This window comes from Papaver somniferum, unplaced genomic scaffold, assembly GCF_003573695.1.
Source record: "Papaver somniferum cultivar HN1 unplaced genomic scaffold, ASM357369v1 unplaced-scaffold_114, whole genome shotgun sequence".
Taxonomy (NCBI): domain Eukaryota; kingdom Viridiplantae; phylum Streptophyta; class Magnoliopsida; order Ranunculales; family Papaveraceae; genus Papaver; species Papaver somniferum.
In genome coordinates, this window is record NW_020620381.1 from 4,579,721 (window position 1) to 4,595,492 (window position 15,772).

The 15,772-nt window shown below is 33.3% G+C and overlaps 2 protein-coding genes across 6 annotated transcripts; both read right to left on the reverse strand.

Annotated features, from left to right (window-relative positions):
* Positions 1-3,281: 3,281 nt before the first annotated feature.
* On the reverse strand, positions 3,282-5,060 carry LOC113328927. Of its 3 annotated transcripts, none has more exons than XM_026575921.1 (3): positions 4,917-5,060; positions 3,864-4,221; positions 3,282-3,729 (listed from the first exon to the last, which is right to left on the reverse strand). In XM_026575921.1, exons 1-3 carry the CDS (start codon positions 4,953-4,955, stop codon positions 3,578-3,580), a joined length of 549 nt encoding a protein of 182 aa, XP_026431706.1. In that variant the 5' UTR covers positions 4,956-5,060; the 3' UTR covers positions 3,282-3,577. The 3 variants fall into 3 exon arrangements, 2 of the variants coding, with proteins under 2 accessions (XP_026431706.1, XP_026431705.1); XM_026575920.1 differs by having other exon boundaries at positions 3,864-4,233; XR_003349630.1 differs by lacking the exon at positions 3,864-4,221.
* A 2,935-nt stretch (positions 5,061-7,995) lies between these two features.
* LOC113328931 lies at positions 7,996-11,768 on the reverse strand. Of its 3 annotated transcripts, none has more exons than XM_026575926.1 (7): positions 11,636-11,760; positions 11,350-11,390; positions 9,976-10,018; positions 9,799-9,863; positions 9,423-9,484; positions 9,263-9,301; positions 7,996-9,085 (listed from the first exon to the last, which is right to left on the reverse strand). In XM_026575926.1, the coding sequence occupies exons 4-7, from the start codon at positions 9,826-9,828 to the stop codon at positions 8,302-8,304; spliced, it is 915 nt and encodes a 304-aa protein (XP_026431711.1). In that variant the 5' UTR covers positions 9,829-9,863; positions 9,976-10,018; positions 11,350-11,390; positions 11,636-11,760; the 3' UTR covers positions 7,996-8,301. The 3 variants fall into 3 exon arrangements, with proteins under 3 accessions (XP_026431711.1, XP_026431712.1, XP_026431710.1); XM_026575927.1 differs by having other exon boundaries at positions 11,350-11,387; positions 11,636-11,759; XM_026575925.1 differs by having other exon boundaries at positions 11,350-11,768.
* Positions 11,769-15,772: the final 4,004 nt, after the last annotated feature.

Here is a 15,772-nt window from a genome sequence, read left to right on the forward strand (position 1 = left end):
CTCGCTCGTGCTGTTCTTCTAGGGGAAACCTCGTGCTCTATCACCTCTAGGTAGCAATATAGATCGTCCGAGTCTTCCTTCATTAAATGCGGTTCTCCTTTTTAGACTTGACCGTCTGAGCGGATAAGACCGCTATCTACACGCGTCATTCATGTGACGTTTGTAGCAGGTGCCTCGACTGAGACAAACTCTCCTTTTTGGAGGATGATTCGATGCTCCTATCTCATCATCCCCCTGTGTATTCACCTCTTGAGATGTTAACACGTGGCCATCAGGTATTTTACCCACACACAGATCTCAGGGAGGAGGAGGAAACTGCATACCACACCCCCAGTAGCTCAAACTTTAAAGGTATTGAATTCTACCCATTTTTTTCCGCCTTGTGACATGTAGCATTACTTGGCTTGTAAAATTGAGAATTGTAAAAACAGTACGCAAGCTTTCTTAAACTACTATCATTCCATGTTGATTCTTAATTTGCGCATAGTTGTACACCTGTTGATTGTGTACTTAATTTTTTAGGTTCTTGTAAATGCGTACATATTTTTACACTATTATCATGTATCATTGATATACGGCCTGTTTGATGGGTACGAATATTGTAGTTTCTAGATTTTGGTAGATGCGGCATAGTTGTACACCATTATCATGTCTTATTATGATCTTTTTTATGGGTATGAATGTTATATTTTCTATATTTTTGTAGATGTGTACATAGTTGTACACCAATATCATGTCTCATTGATATACGACTTGTTTTATTGGTATGGATATTGTATTTTCTAGGTTTGTGTAGATGTGTACATAGTTGTACACCATTGTTCCATCTCATGGATATATGACATGTTTTATGGGTATGGATGTTGGATTTTCTAGGTTTTTGTAGATGTGTACATTATTATATACCATTGTTCCGTCTCGTGTATATATTACCTATTCTGTGTAAGTATTACAACTGCAATTGTTTAGTAAATCGTTGTACTGAGATGTTTTTGTAGCCGTATTAAGTTTGTGATTTATCACTTCTTTTTCAAGCTGTGAATTCTTATGTTTTATCATTTTGTCCTTGATGCAGGTTAATTGCTAAACCAACCTTTGGCAAATCCGACTATTAATCAACTAGATCTTGGTTTGGTTGATAGTTTTTTCAGTCTGTGCAGACTAGAGTGGCTGTTGGCTACCAAGGATATTGGATTTTATGGATTTTTGCAGATGCATGTATAGTTGTACACTAGTGTGAATAAAAAAAAAAATAAAAATGAGAATTATATAGTCATATGGGTACTCATTTTGTAGCTTTTGGAAAAAGCTTTCCAAATATATAAAGTTAGCGAATTTTGAACAAACGGTTCAATAGATAAATTACTTTTTATTATTTTTATATTATTTAAAATTGTTTAAATCATCATTAGTGATTCTGGACTAAATTGTAAATATTTGGAATAAACCGTAAATCAGAAAGATTATACATGTGTATTTTCCATATTTTAAATAATTTTTTTTGGACTAAATTCCACCAAATCAACTCGGGATGGACTAATCCGTATTTTTCATGGCCCCCAATTAAACCGGGAACGTTAAAGTAAAAACTGCAAACTGGGATCGATAGATGATGTTTCAAGAGGGATACATCTAAATAATCCTAAATATCATCTTCATCCATACGAAAAAAGCTGGAGGCTTCTTTTGGTATACTTCTGGAGAATAACTTGTGTTGTGATGTACTTATGGTTTACTTACTTCTGGATGGACCCGTACACTAATTTGGATCCTATTTCAGCGTATTTTGGACCCACCGACAAATACTGCGCCCGACACAAACTTTCGACCAATGAAATAAGAAAACAACAGGTCAATGGACTCGAAAGTCGAAACTAAGGCTTCGTTTGGCACGGAAGGAAGGAGTTTGAATTCCAGGGAGTTCCAATTACCTAGAATTCAAACTACCTTGAATTCGAATTCCATCCTTTAATCTTGATGTGTTTGGCATGTTTACCAAAAGAAATTGATAATTATATTATTTTAATATTTTTAATATTTATTTATTTCAATAAATTAATTAAATATTATATATTTAAAAATATATCTAATATTGAATTAATCATTACATTTAATATTTAAAATAATATTTTATATTTTATATTTTTAATTAAATATTAAATATTTTTAATATTTAATACTACAAATAGTATTTAAATTTAAAAAATTTATTTATTAAAAATATTATATCTATTATAACATAAATCTAATGATATTAAATTAATATTTATAATATAATAATTGATATTATATTATATCTATTATATTAACAGATATATTTTAAGAAAAATTAATAAATTATTATTTTAAATAAATAAACTCTAATTAGAAGAAATTTTTGAAATTCCTTAAAATAATATTTAAAATAAAAATTAATCATTTATCAACGGTGCTAATGTATTTTAATAATAAAAAATTAATCTATTTTTAATATTAAACTTTACACAAAAAATTATTTATTAAAAAAATATACACATATATAAAGAAATACTATAAATTAACGAATATAATATTAATAATTAATATCTTTTTGTCTAAGTAGAATTTATTTTAATGTTTTGAATTAAAAAATAATTATATATATATATACATATCTAAATAATAGATATATAATATAATATAAAAAATTACAACTAAAAACATTGGAAATAATAATATTAATTTAATTTTAAAAATAAATAAATAAAAGAAAAAATCAAAATCAATATAAAGTTATATATTAATTACCAAAGTGAAATTTTAATTTTAAGAACTTTAAATAAGAAAATAAAGAAAATAAATTTGAAATGTCAATGTGGTCAACCAGTGAAGTTGAAAGGATGGAGTTTCAAATTCCACGGGGAGGTGTCATTTGATTTTCCACAGAAAGATGGAGTTCCAACTCCCTGGAGTTTCAATTCCATCCATGCCAAACACTCTTGAAATTCAACCCCATCCTTGATTCCTTCGGTTGACTGAACTCCACTCCTAACTACCTCCGTGCCAAACACACCCTAAGAGAGGATTTGCATTGGATGCCTCCCCTCTTTCAGTCTGGACCTCAAGCTTTTTCCATTATCACTTCCATTTGAATTGATGGTCCCCGTGACGCACAATTTGCGAAAGAAAATAAGAAAGTGGTACCACTAATTCCTAGACAACTTGAGGAGGAAACCAGGTACTCCCTATGATGGGAGGAGGATACACTTGTCTGATCTAAAGATAAAAAAAAGTAAAGTAAAGCAAAAAGGATAGTAAACATGTGTCACTTTAACTGAGGACCAGGCAGTTGCCAAGATTCCTCTAGCTTTATTTGCCTTGTATAAGCGTCTGACTCAGAGAACACATACTATCCAACAGAACTGACTCAAAAAGCACGCACTTAACCTTCTAAAACCTTTTTATCATTGGTCCAGGTGGAGGTAGGTTTTTTTCCCTTTTTTTTTTTTTTTTACGGAAATTTGTGTTTTCAGAAGATCTTTCACATTTGATGGCCTTTGCCATCAACTATCCTGCAGCTGTTTACTTCCTGGGACTGGAATGTGTTTCCCGGAAGATGCTAATCTTTATGGGCTGTAATGCACTTTTCCAGTGTACGGAACATATGGAACGAACCAAATAATTGACTTTGTGGGCATCGATGAAGGTCAGTGGAGAAGATCATCATCCTGAATTTTCTTGTACCTTGGTCATCACCTGAATTATCATTCTCTGCATAAAATTAAAGTGTTAGTACAGCAATAACTAATGCATCAATACATATTAAATGTACACAGGTACAAAAACATTAAATCAAGTTTGCAGGTTATAAGCATCTTTATATTTACTTCAATTTTCAGCATTACTTGTATCTTCATTATCTTCATCGGTATTATAAGCAACCACAGCTTCATGATCTTCTACAGGATGGCACTCATCCACTTCTTTGTTCTCAACTTGAATTACCAACTCATCATACCAATGTTCTTCATCAAAATAATCATCATCTACAACTGGTGTATTACTTGATCCTTCTCTCACATTATCACCAACAACACTTGTTTGAGTAGGCTGTGAACTGCCATGTCCAAACAACTTTCTAGCACTACAACCACCTGCACTTTGGTTCTTATCACATCCAAGTCTTGAGCTTCTTCTCACTTGTGGTGACTTAGATGTTGTTTTCTTAGGTGTGACCTCTTTGTTCCATTCCGAATTATTAACCTTCACAATCAACTGAATAAAATCATTGCCATTTACTATAACATTCTCCCAAAACCAGAAAAAGGCATGATCATTCTTTAGTGTCCATGGAACTACATGTTCTGAAATCCATAATAAAGCAACACCATCTATATCTTCCAAATGTAACTTTTTGTGAACCATTTGCACAAATATCCTCAGACTCATCCTATCTCTTTGTAACTGTTTGAATGCAAACTCATTCTTACTCTCAATGCAATAACAACTTATATCTCCGAACTTGGTTTTTCCCTTATCAATATTTAAATTAAAAAATACAGAAATACAAATGTATTACAACTACAGACCAAAAAGTATTACAGACACAAATTTTCTAACAAAATAAAACAATTAATTTCTTTTTATGGGGATTATTATTATTATTATTTGTTTGATTTTATAAAGTTATTTCTTTAACTTTATACAAAAATACATACCCAATGCAGATTCTTCACAGATATCATCTTTTTTCCAGATTCGGATTCACAGGCAAATAAAAGAGAAGAAAAAAATAGGGATTGAAGATTATTCACCGATAAAACAAAAGAAAAATATAAACAATGATGCAAAGGTTAGGATTTCAATTTATATTGATCGAAAAGCCTTGAAATCACTTCATTTCATCATGCAAACACAGATTTAACAAAATCAAAAGTTATGGTTTCCAATCTTTTTACCTGAACATTTCCAGTCGCAGCCATAAAAGATATATCCATGGTCACCTTCAATTAATTCGATTAATCATCAACCATACCAATTATCCTATCGATTCAATTGAATCGTCAATTTTTCGTCTTTTCAGATGCAGAAGAGAAGGAAGAAGAGGCTGAAAGTAAAAATGAGATTTATTTTCTCTCACTCGTTTAATATATAGTGTAGGGTTTTATGGTCATTTTACCCTTTTTCTTGACTAGGTAAATGACCGTGGACTCATTAGATGGGCCCAAGACGTGAAAATAAACAGTACGGGTAGTTTAACAAATTTATGAAAACGGGGGCTGTTTTTTAGTGGACATTTTTGAACGAGGATACTTTATCAACCTGTGAATTAAAAAAGGAGGAGGTCAATCAAAAACAAGATGTTACTTAATCAAAGGTCCAACTGATCACCACGTCTGTATTGTAAATATGCAGTTACGAATAATCCAGCCAAAGAAACAAGGTATTTTATCAACATTCCCTTTCTTTTAGGTAGTGACTAAATACAACCCATACTTATGTTAGATACAACCCAATCATCGAATCTTAAATATTAATTAAACCTAATGAGTACGTGGGTAGCTAAAACCTTCCATCATCATCTTCTAAACTTACGATTTTTTTTTCCAATATGTTTTCCATTGCCTGCCATACTTTGTAACAATTATAGGCCATGAAAATCAATGATGCTAATCTAAGAGAAGAGAGGATAATCACATACGATACTTGTATGTATCTTGATCTAATGTTTTATGCCGTTTGTTTCATGAAAGAAATCTACCATGCGGAGATTCAATAACACGAATTATCTAAATTACTAATCTTCATTCTAATAATTATTATGGAGATCTAAATATATCAGAGCATCGAATAATTAACTACAGGTCTGTCGAAATATACATTTCTGATCGACTCCCTTAATTACTTCTGATATAACTGCCTTAATTTAAAAAATTATCTCTAGTTCAAAAATTCAATGTCAAATATTTGATTTATAGCTATGAAAGTTTTATGCAAATGTGGCATCGCTATGGTACAAAACTTCCATAGAGTCGTGGTAAAATCACGAAAGAACGCTTCTTACCATGCTCATAGATTTTGTGGAAGATGATAACGAAGGTGGGGCTAATATTGAATCAGGGGAAAAAACACAGAAGGAAGATGACAAACATGGGTATAATTTGGTTACCCACTTTAATTAGGTTAAAATAATTAATCCTTAAAAATAGGGGTTGTATTTAGTCACTGCCTTCTCTCGTTACTTTCAAAATTGCAAACTTATGCTTAGACTATCCTGCCCACGTGTCCCAGACTAAAATACATGTCTCTAGCTCTACTGTAGAGTGTAGACTCTACATATTTGAGTATTTGACTACAAAGTCTAATCCTCCACATGCGTGTGCACCAAACGTACAAAGAGCCAAGCTTGTGTGTCATCTATTTTATGCAGGGACTCCGGTTGTGGTAAGAGGCCATTAAGCCTGCACTAAAGCATCTTTGGCTGAAAATAACGATGAAATTCTTTTACGATTATCATACATTCCGAAAATAAGGATGAATTTTTTTTACGATTATCATACATTCCTACGTTCGTACAAATGATAAAATTATTGTTATGTTTCGTTTTGTTTTTTCTCGATCGGCCCTTCTCACTCTGACAACGGTGTTCTAGTATATATAATTGTTCAACTTGTGAGAATACTAAAAGAGCAATTATAATTAATTTTAAATATGATAAAAAAAAAGTTACTAGAGTTTACGTGATTTTGAGTAAAAAGATCTAGGTCTAATTGTTAGGAAAGAAATTAAAACTTGTTTGGTTTTTCACTTTAATTTTTGACTTTTCATTTTAACTTAAACTTTTTGGGCAATGGTTAATAAAATTGTGAGCTACATTTAAGAGAAGCCATGAACAGAAGGGTTAGAAACATCTGCAGCCAAGCAAAACCGAGGAGGAAAAACCCCAGCGGCTTGGCTTAGCTCGGCTGACGGCTCAGCTAGAGGTAGAAAAATCCACAGCAGTGAATTGCTGGTGCTGAAATATCCTACAATGTTCAGAAAATGATCAAGTCGCACCGCACATGATAAAAAAAACAGCTGCAGCCAGACGGAGTTTGGGCTGGCCGTTGGACATGCCACCGGTGTGGGCTGGATGTCCGCTGGTCCAGTCACGGTACACGGGAATAGTCAATGATGATATCATCCTGACACAATGCTGGTAATGATGATGTGATCTTGAGGAGTACAAATTTGTTCACGCTTCTCTATAGAGTGTATACTTTAACATATTCTTCTGAAATTATATCACCGAGGACCCTATTATATTTTATGTTTAGAATCTTGACCCTTATTATATAACTCCATAAATTAAATCAATGGTTGAGATTAAAAAGTTACTTACACACTCATTGGTAAGTGTGCACAAATTCGCACTCCCTTGCAGCACTGGGAACAGTTGACTGTACACTCTCTGCTTACGTGGCGACCCGCTAAATGGACCGTTTTTTTCGCTTGGGCTTTCATATATTGCGCTTGGCCCAATGAGGCACATACTTGGTGGACAATATCGTGGTACAACAGTACATATTAGCCGCACACTGAGGTTGCTCATTGCCGAGAATATATATTCTATTTAAGCATTCAAATATATATTCTATGATGCATTAAAAATTTAAAATGTCACCCACATGAGTTCCTAAATAGCTTGGAGAAATGCTCGACTGGAAGGCCGGGTCATATAGAGGAGATATACTTCCGTTACCAAGGGAGAACGGCACACCATTCCCAGCTGACAACATTTCAACTCATTAACAAATCATGGTTCGCTGACATTTGAGCTTGTGCAGGGAGCGATTTTCATGCCGTGATTGACATAATTATCTGACGCCGTGATCCCCACAAACCTGGAAAGTTTGACATAATCATCTGCCAACGCGATGTTATTCGGTTGGCAACACCAATGTTACCTATGAAAAAACCAAGTTTCTCACCGTCTAGAAGCAAAACTGCGTAATTCAAATTTCAGTGCAGGTGAAAAGGCAAATTAAATTGGATCAGTGGCCATAAAGATGCTCAGAATTTCTAACCAACAGTGGTTTCGGAATTTAATTTTAGTTCAGCTTGCAGCACTGCCAAAACAGAATAACCTTCACAAAGAGTTATACAGAATTAGAGACTCCTAAGCAATGACAGAGTGAAATAAATACAGTCTCCAGCACATTCTATAACTTAGTAGCAAGCTTATAAGTTATCCTTTCTACTAATGTAGTTGGACCTTAAACTATTACAAAATGAGTTGTTGACATCTTCCAAGAATGCAGCTGACAAATCAATTAGGTTTTACTGTCTCCAAAGGCTCTCTTGTTAAGCACCCTCTGCAGCCAGATTCTTTTGTTTCTGCAATTTCCTTTCTTGTTTCCGCAACATCAGCTGCTGTTTCTGTAATCCCACCTCCTCTTCAGATCCATGACCGAAAACTTCTTTATAAAGAATCTCTGCTAGTTCTGCATCCTCTTCAATTTCATGAATTCTCATCTCCCGGTCTACTCCTGACTTCGCTAAATGACAAACAGCTTTAGCTCTTGATAATTTAATAGGATATAGATAAAAGTCTAGAAAACCTTCCTCTCCAAACTCTAAAGCATCATAAAAAATTTCATCAACTACAGCAGAAATTTTATCTGCGTTCTGCCTTTCACCAATAGCATCCAACATACTTTCTGAACATTTGACACAATAGTCCTTTTTATCTCTTGGTGGGCAACCACATTCATTCTTCATATCCCAAGTCCGCATAACATACTCTGCAACAACCTCAGACACGCAATTCAAATCAAAATAGACAATTTTGTATTTCATGGCGAGCTTCATACCCAGAGACACTCCTAGTAACTCGTGATAGAACGGAGAAACACGATCATCAACAACCGTACATTTAACAACTATTGGATTTCTCCTACTATTAGCACGTACAATAACCCCGTGTCCCATATAGGAACCACACACTTCAATTTTGAATCGTGATCGCTGAGGGGCAGCTTTGATACAAGCTATAATTTCCTCGTCAGTGGCTCCCCAATCCTCGCGAATGATCTCCAACCAATAAGAACGTGTTGGAATAACAATGTACTCTACAGTTCCATACTCACTGTCAAAGATTAATAATAAATAAGATTTCAGACAAGGAACTAAACTTCAGTATCACATGAAGATTAGTGTCATCTTCGCAAAATCCATGAAGACAAGACACACAATGTATACTACATGCAAGAAAAAATATCTAAGTAGTTTCAGAAAGGCTTATAACATGTTTGCAGATAATTACCTCAATTTAGGAACCCTAATAAAATCTAGAAGACCCCCACTGTTTAAAACAACAAAAAAAACGGGATGCGGATGATTAGTGCGGGCAACTGATAAAAACCAAATATGAACAAGCGAAGGGAAATGAGGTAATTCTTAATAAATGAGAACAATATACATACCTTGGCTTCTCGGTCACCTGACCCTCCCGTGTGGGCAGATTAAAATTTATGGGAGATTCCTCCTGCAGAAGGTGTTGTAAGTAAGGATTCAAACACCAAAGTCAAACATGAAATTGAGATTTTTACAACATCAAGTTGATAGAAAAACAGAAGATAGGTAGTAGCTTACAGAGTGAATGATCTAAAACAGAAACTGAATGTGACTATAGCTCAAGATCTAAAATTTATGGTAGATAATGATCTAAAACAGAAACTGAATGTGACTATAGCTCAAGATCTAAAATTTATGGTAGATAATGATCTAAAACAGAAACTGAATGTGACTATAGCTCAAGATTCACATTAAATTAAAGAAAAAGATACAACAAGAGCTTACTGGATGAACTTGGGCCTGATCTGTACTCATGGTAGCTAGCAGACTCGTCTTTTTCTGTCTACGTTCTGCAACGATGGTTCCGAGGTACATGTATGAATCAAAATACTACTAAAAAAGATAAATTAATTTTTGAAAACCTTAAATAAAACCAAAACCAGATGATGAATAAAAGCTTACACTTGGCTTTTGCAGCTGGTACTGTTCTATGATAAGACTTTTCCTGCAAAAGATGTTTGAAGAATTAGATATCGGAAACCAAAACCAAGAACAGAATTGGGAATCTCACGATATCGTTTTATAACTAAAACGGTAGATAATGGTGTGCTTAAGATTAGCTACTTCCAACAATAAACTATGAGGAAATTAAACAAGATCACAAAGAATTACTGTAGTTCGGCGACGTGCCTACTTCCCGAGCAGCAAAATCAACCTCCTAATCAATATCAGAGTACGCAACTTTAAAGTTTCACCCACACCTCTAAGAATTCACACAATGCTAGAATCAAAGGGTTATGACTCTTATTTAAGGTTCAGATAATTATTAGAATTGGTCTAGAAATAGAAATCTTAATAGAGAAGAAATAAGATTCCTAATATAGCTAGTAATAAGATTCCTAAACAAACTTGAGGGTGTCAGAAACTGATTTAGGAAATCAAGCCGTTTCCTAAAACCGACCCAACATAACGGATAAACTTACAGAAATAGTTCCCATGATTTTTGCTGTTAGTTCTTGTTGTTCCTGCTAAATTAATCACACAGTAGAAGAATAAAAAAACTATGGACCTACAGCTCGACTCACAAGAACAAAGAAACAGCTAAATCTGTAGAAATGACCAAATTACTTCATAATCCAAACAAGTTTACTAATTAAGCAGTTGAGCAGTATTTTATCATGTTTCTAAATGATTCAAACTATCAGTCCATCACTAATACACTTAGGTTTTGGTTGTCAGAAACCCCAAAAGTTTGTACTGGTTTCATAACACTGGAAAAGGAATCATAAGGCAGTTTTGTAAGCAACACTCTAGCAAGCTTTTTCATTCCCCTCATACGAGGGGATGCACAATTGGTCTGTCTCATACATGTTCTGAAGTACAGGGTTAAAAATCCAAAACCAAGCATCAAATTTGTGAAGTGTACACCGAAATCAATCATCAATTTGAGGAACTTAAAACATCAATCTAAAATCAAAATTAATGATTAATTGTGACTTACTGAATTTGTTCCCCCATCGACTAGCAAATATTGTTACTAAGCCTAGAGTTAGTTCCATGCAAATATTTTCACTAGCAGACCACACTAACACAGAGAATACTATTACTATTTTCCACACAAACAAAGAGCATCTTCACTAATAAAAGACATCATCTCCACCAATAGAGTTTATCTCATAAACAACTATAAATACCCTAATTTCATAATTGAGTGAATACGCAAAACTAATTTCCTAATAAAAAATCAAGTAAAAGAATCTCCAAACTTTAAATGGAGAAATTGAACATGCAAAACAATATAGAAGATAAATAGAGTTAGGGTTTGTGAAAATATACCTTAATTGTAGCAGTCTTCTTCTTGTTCATAAACTCGTCTGCTGTTTCATTTGGAAAGAGTAAACAAAAAAAACAATTTTTAGGTTAAAAAAATAAATAAAAAATCATCAAACAAAAACTGCAACGAACTGAGTAAGTGAGTTGAGCAGAATCAACTATCACTGAATCGATTTCCCAAACAAAACCAAATTTTTAGGGTTATAAAATTTCAATTAGGGGTTTTTCTCGAGGTATTGATTCAAAGATTAACAAGCTAGAATAAGATTTTGATTAAGAGTTCGGAGACCTTTTCTGTGAGAAAATTCAATTAGATATAGTTTAGACATTGATCGGCGACAGAAATAGAGAGTTTTTTTTCACATGAGATGTGTTGGGACCCTAGTCGACATTGCTGGATAGATGGGTCTTAGTTAACCGATTTCGGAGTTGAGTTATATCCATGAACTTATAACGAGTTTAGGGTCGCTACCTAGCAATATGAGAGTGTGTGAGAATGAGGAGTGGCGATATGCGTATGAGAATAGTAAAGTTACAAAAATAAAATTTAAAAAATAAAACATACTCCCAATGTGTTGAAGAAGAATGTGTATCCATGACACAAGTTCCCATGATTTGATATTTGGATCCAATTTTTGTCTTTTCCCTCTATCTCGATTAATTTTGATATCTCCTAATAGGGTGTTCTAAAAAAAATGGGGCAAATCATGCCCGAGTGTAAGTACAAAATTGTCCACGAAAATTGGGAGTATGTTTTATTTTTTACTTATGGTAATTTATCTATATCTTGGCTCTATGTTGAAGGAACTACATCAACAACTTCTGCAAATCATCTCGGGAAGCTAGCGATCCATGACACAAGTTCCCAATGTGTTGAAGAAGAATGTGGATTCCGCAAAAGTATTAATTTATCTTTTTACTGATAAGTGAAGAAAACTGAATTTGTGGTCATACCTTATGCGGATCGGAATGATATCCAAATTCATAGGAGATGGTTATGTTGATGTGGTCTAACAAAATGACCTAGTTAATGGTGGGAATCCACAAAATAACCAAAATTCATACAACTCCCCCTTGGATGATCACTATGTTGAATTAAATTGCCTCATTAAAACCTTTCAATAAAAACCCAATGGGAAAAAATATGGACACAGGAAAAAGAGCACAAATATCAACATTAAAAGAAAATTAAACGTCAAAGATGTTGCCTCGTTAAAACCTTGTCAGGAAAACCACATGGGACAAAACCTGAAACGAAGGAAAAAGAGTACAACTTTTGACGATTTATGGATGCTAACTCAACTATATGAGTATTACTGGAATATGAGCATCAAAATCATAACTCTAGTCTATCTCAAAGACGAGTTTAATCTAGCATAATTCTAACTGCAGATTTAATAAAGATAGAAAGAAAATAGAATCTATGCTGCTAAAGCGTGGATTTTGGTGTTTTAAAAGGACTCCTCAAGAGATCCATAAAGTTGATAGCTTCAACTAATTAATCCGGATTTTTGGTTTTGTATCAAATTTCTAAAAAACACATGAAGGATTGTTAACTTGACATAAACAAGTCAAGTGGCTACCAGAATATAATTTGAATCCTACAAGGATTACAAATTTGAATATGTTCTCCGACCATATACGAGTCCTTCAAGGACTACCACGCTAAATGTGTCTTATAGAAGAACAATTGTTGAACCAATTCTAGGGTCTGATCAAAAAGAAAAACCCTCAAATCGTTTTCACAACGACGTATTTCTCGTATAACGCATTACGACTACACCAACCTGTAAGTAATAGGCTTGGAAATTTTAAGGTGTTAAGTCTTGGATCCAAAATTGCGTTAATCAAGAAATTATAATAATCCAATCTAATATGGATTACATGCCAACCAATCACATATGTCGATATTCCTCTGCAGAGGTCGGGGTTCACAACCACCATCATTTATTATTTCAAAAGCTAATATAAACGAATATTCGACAATTTATAGCTTACTACGATCCCACATAATTTTCAAATGTATGCATACTTTGGAAGAAAAAAAAACTGGTACCAGTGCCCATGGGCGTTATAATCTCTTTTTATTTAAATGAGGATATATGAATTTTGAGAATGTGAATCGTATTATTACATATTCTGTTGGAGCATATTTGTAGCCTATATATAAATGCTACATGCTTGCTAGATGTGATTGGATTCGCCTTTTCAAACGACATAAGTTTATTGGAAAGCTAAATGAGATTATTTCACGCCTATTTAATGGCAGCCTTTTTCGATTTGATCATGATGGGAGAGGAGTGATATAACCTTTAAGTTAATTAATGCCAACCTTTAATAGCATAGAGTCTCTCTCTAATTATGACGGAAATTGTCATCTCATATACGAAAAAATATTCGTAGAGTATTATCCGATTAAATCAAGGACATATACTCATAATAATTTCTAGATTTTAACAATACCCGTTGGATTACAGATAATGACTTTAAAAGCCAAAAATAAAAATCTAAGTCCTTCAATAAAAATAAATTTGTAGTCTTCGTATACAAATTTAACTGAACCATGGATTTTATTGGTTATAGCAAAAGTATATAAAATATGCAACCAAATGTCCAATGACCTATAAGGCCGATGAGATATCCACTCACCTAAGAATGAAATTATGGAGATTTTATTTCATCAAAATAAATTAATTTTAAGATTAATAAAGTCATTACAAAGACTAATGAGATAGGTTAACAAACCGGGTGCACACCCTTTGATCTTTAATGTCCAATTCCAACTACAAGTGGAACTATTTTAAATTTTGGAGATCTACCATGAGGAAGAAAAATAATAATATCCTCAATATCACTTAAAAATACAATAATTCCTCTAGGTGTTAGTAATTGTGAATATCATAATAACGATACTTTATATATCCCTTTAGGATCGATAACGAAAAACCAAATAAGTTGGCTGATCATTTTCGTTATTAAGGAATCCAAGGATTTCCCATAAGCAATGGTTTTTCGTTATTAAGGAATCCAAGGATTTCCCATAAGCAATGGTTTATTAGTAGAAAGATAAAACCATGATTGGTGATGGTTTGTTCAGACGATTATCGTCAAACTACTAGAGAAAAAATAGTGGCTAAAATTTCTTAGAATGCCAATTTTAATATCTCCTTCCGCGAAATTGATGGAGAAAATCAATACCAGTTGGTATATACGATACACAAAAATTGCATCGAAAAAAAAAAAACAAATGTCGACATAGTCATCGCGTAGGGAAAATCCACTTCATGGTTGATAGATGGTTTCTTGTAAAAAAATATGAAACCATATGGATAAATCACATGATCCTTGTCTACCAGACAAAAATATCAAATTGAATCGATCGTAGGTTTTTCAACCATGCATGTGATTATTTACCGTAAAGGTAATCAAATTGGGACGACACCAATTTTTGATGATTACTGTTTCATTAAGGAAATAGAAACGATAATCACCTTTCAATAGATTTTACCCTTCTCCTTTTTCTTTCTCTGTGAAAAAAATCATAGTGAAAAAGATCAGAGAAGAAAAGATAAAACGACTCAAAATCGATGACCTGTCGTATGTACATGAAAAAAGAAGAAAATAAATAAAATAGGATATATTATGGATACTAAACAGAAAACCCTTAATGCTTGGTGGCGCAACAAGGAGAAAGCCTTGCATGTGGTTTTATCGTCAGTTTTGAGTCTTTTATCTCCATCACGTGTATATATGGGATCAACTCCAAGCAGGTCATGTTTCTTTGGTTATGAATAATAACCGACCAATCACGTGAGTTCACAAGCAAAAGAAACAGAATTGTAGTTAGTATTACTCACGAACTTTATGTGCTGTTGATTAAATCAAATAAAAACAATAAAGATCGATCCCACGCATATCGATTAACTATTATACTCCTCTTAATAATAAACGATCCATTTAGGAAATAATAGTAATCAAAAGAAAACAAATAGGGTGTAGAAAACAAAATTCTTTACGCCCAATGATTAGAGCTGCGTGCGTGATAACGTCTTGTGATATAGAATAACAAGAGAAGAAGACACAAAATAGAGGGAAGAAGAAAAAGAGATTTCTTATTCACTAGTAGAATTACAAGGGTTTATGTCTCTATTTATAGGGATAGAAGAAACCCTAATCTTAGACACAAGAGCATCATAGTAAATAAACATTGGTTTATAACACGATATACATATCTCATTATTTATTTTCTCCCATATTTATAGTGATATGGAAACTGAAATATTTGATGTACTTGTAAGGAATACAAAACACCTAATTTGCTTAACATAAAAATGTAGGGGCTAAAAGAGAGATACATAAACTAAGGTACCATTAGCCCGTATTTGTAGTGGAAAATACACTTTTGTATTTTAGAGATAGTTCATGT

Bases quoted from the DNA above. Each gene is read 5' to 3' on its own strand.
- LOC113328927 (XM_026575920.1), bottom strand. From the start codon at position 4,955: ATGGATATATCTTTTATGGCTGCGACTGGAAATGTTCAG. The intron at 4,234-4,916 runs GTAAAAAGATTG...GATTTTATTCAG, and splicing joins CTGCGACTGGAAATGTTCAG to TTGATTGTGAAGGTTAATAA. The intron at 3,730-3,863 runs GTAATGCTGAAA...AATTTTATGCAG, and splicing joins TGAAGATAATGAAGATACAA to AGAATGATAATTCAGGTGAT.
- LOC113328931 (XM_026575925.1), bottom strand. From the start codon at position 9,828: ATGAGTACAGATCAGGCCCAAGTTCATCCA. The intron at 9,302-9,422 runs GTATGTATATTG...TGTTTTAAACAG, and splicing joins CAGGTGACCGAGAAGCCAAG to TGGGGGTCTTCTAGATTTTA. The intron at 9,086-9,262 runs GTAATTATCTGC...AATCTTTGACAG, and splicing joins ATTAGGGTTCCTAAATTGAG to TGAGTATGGAACTGTAGAGT.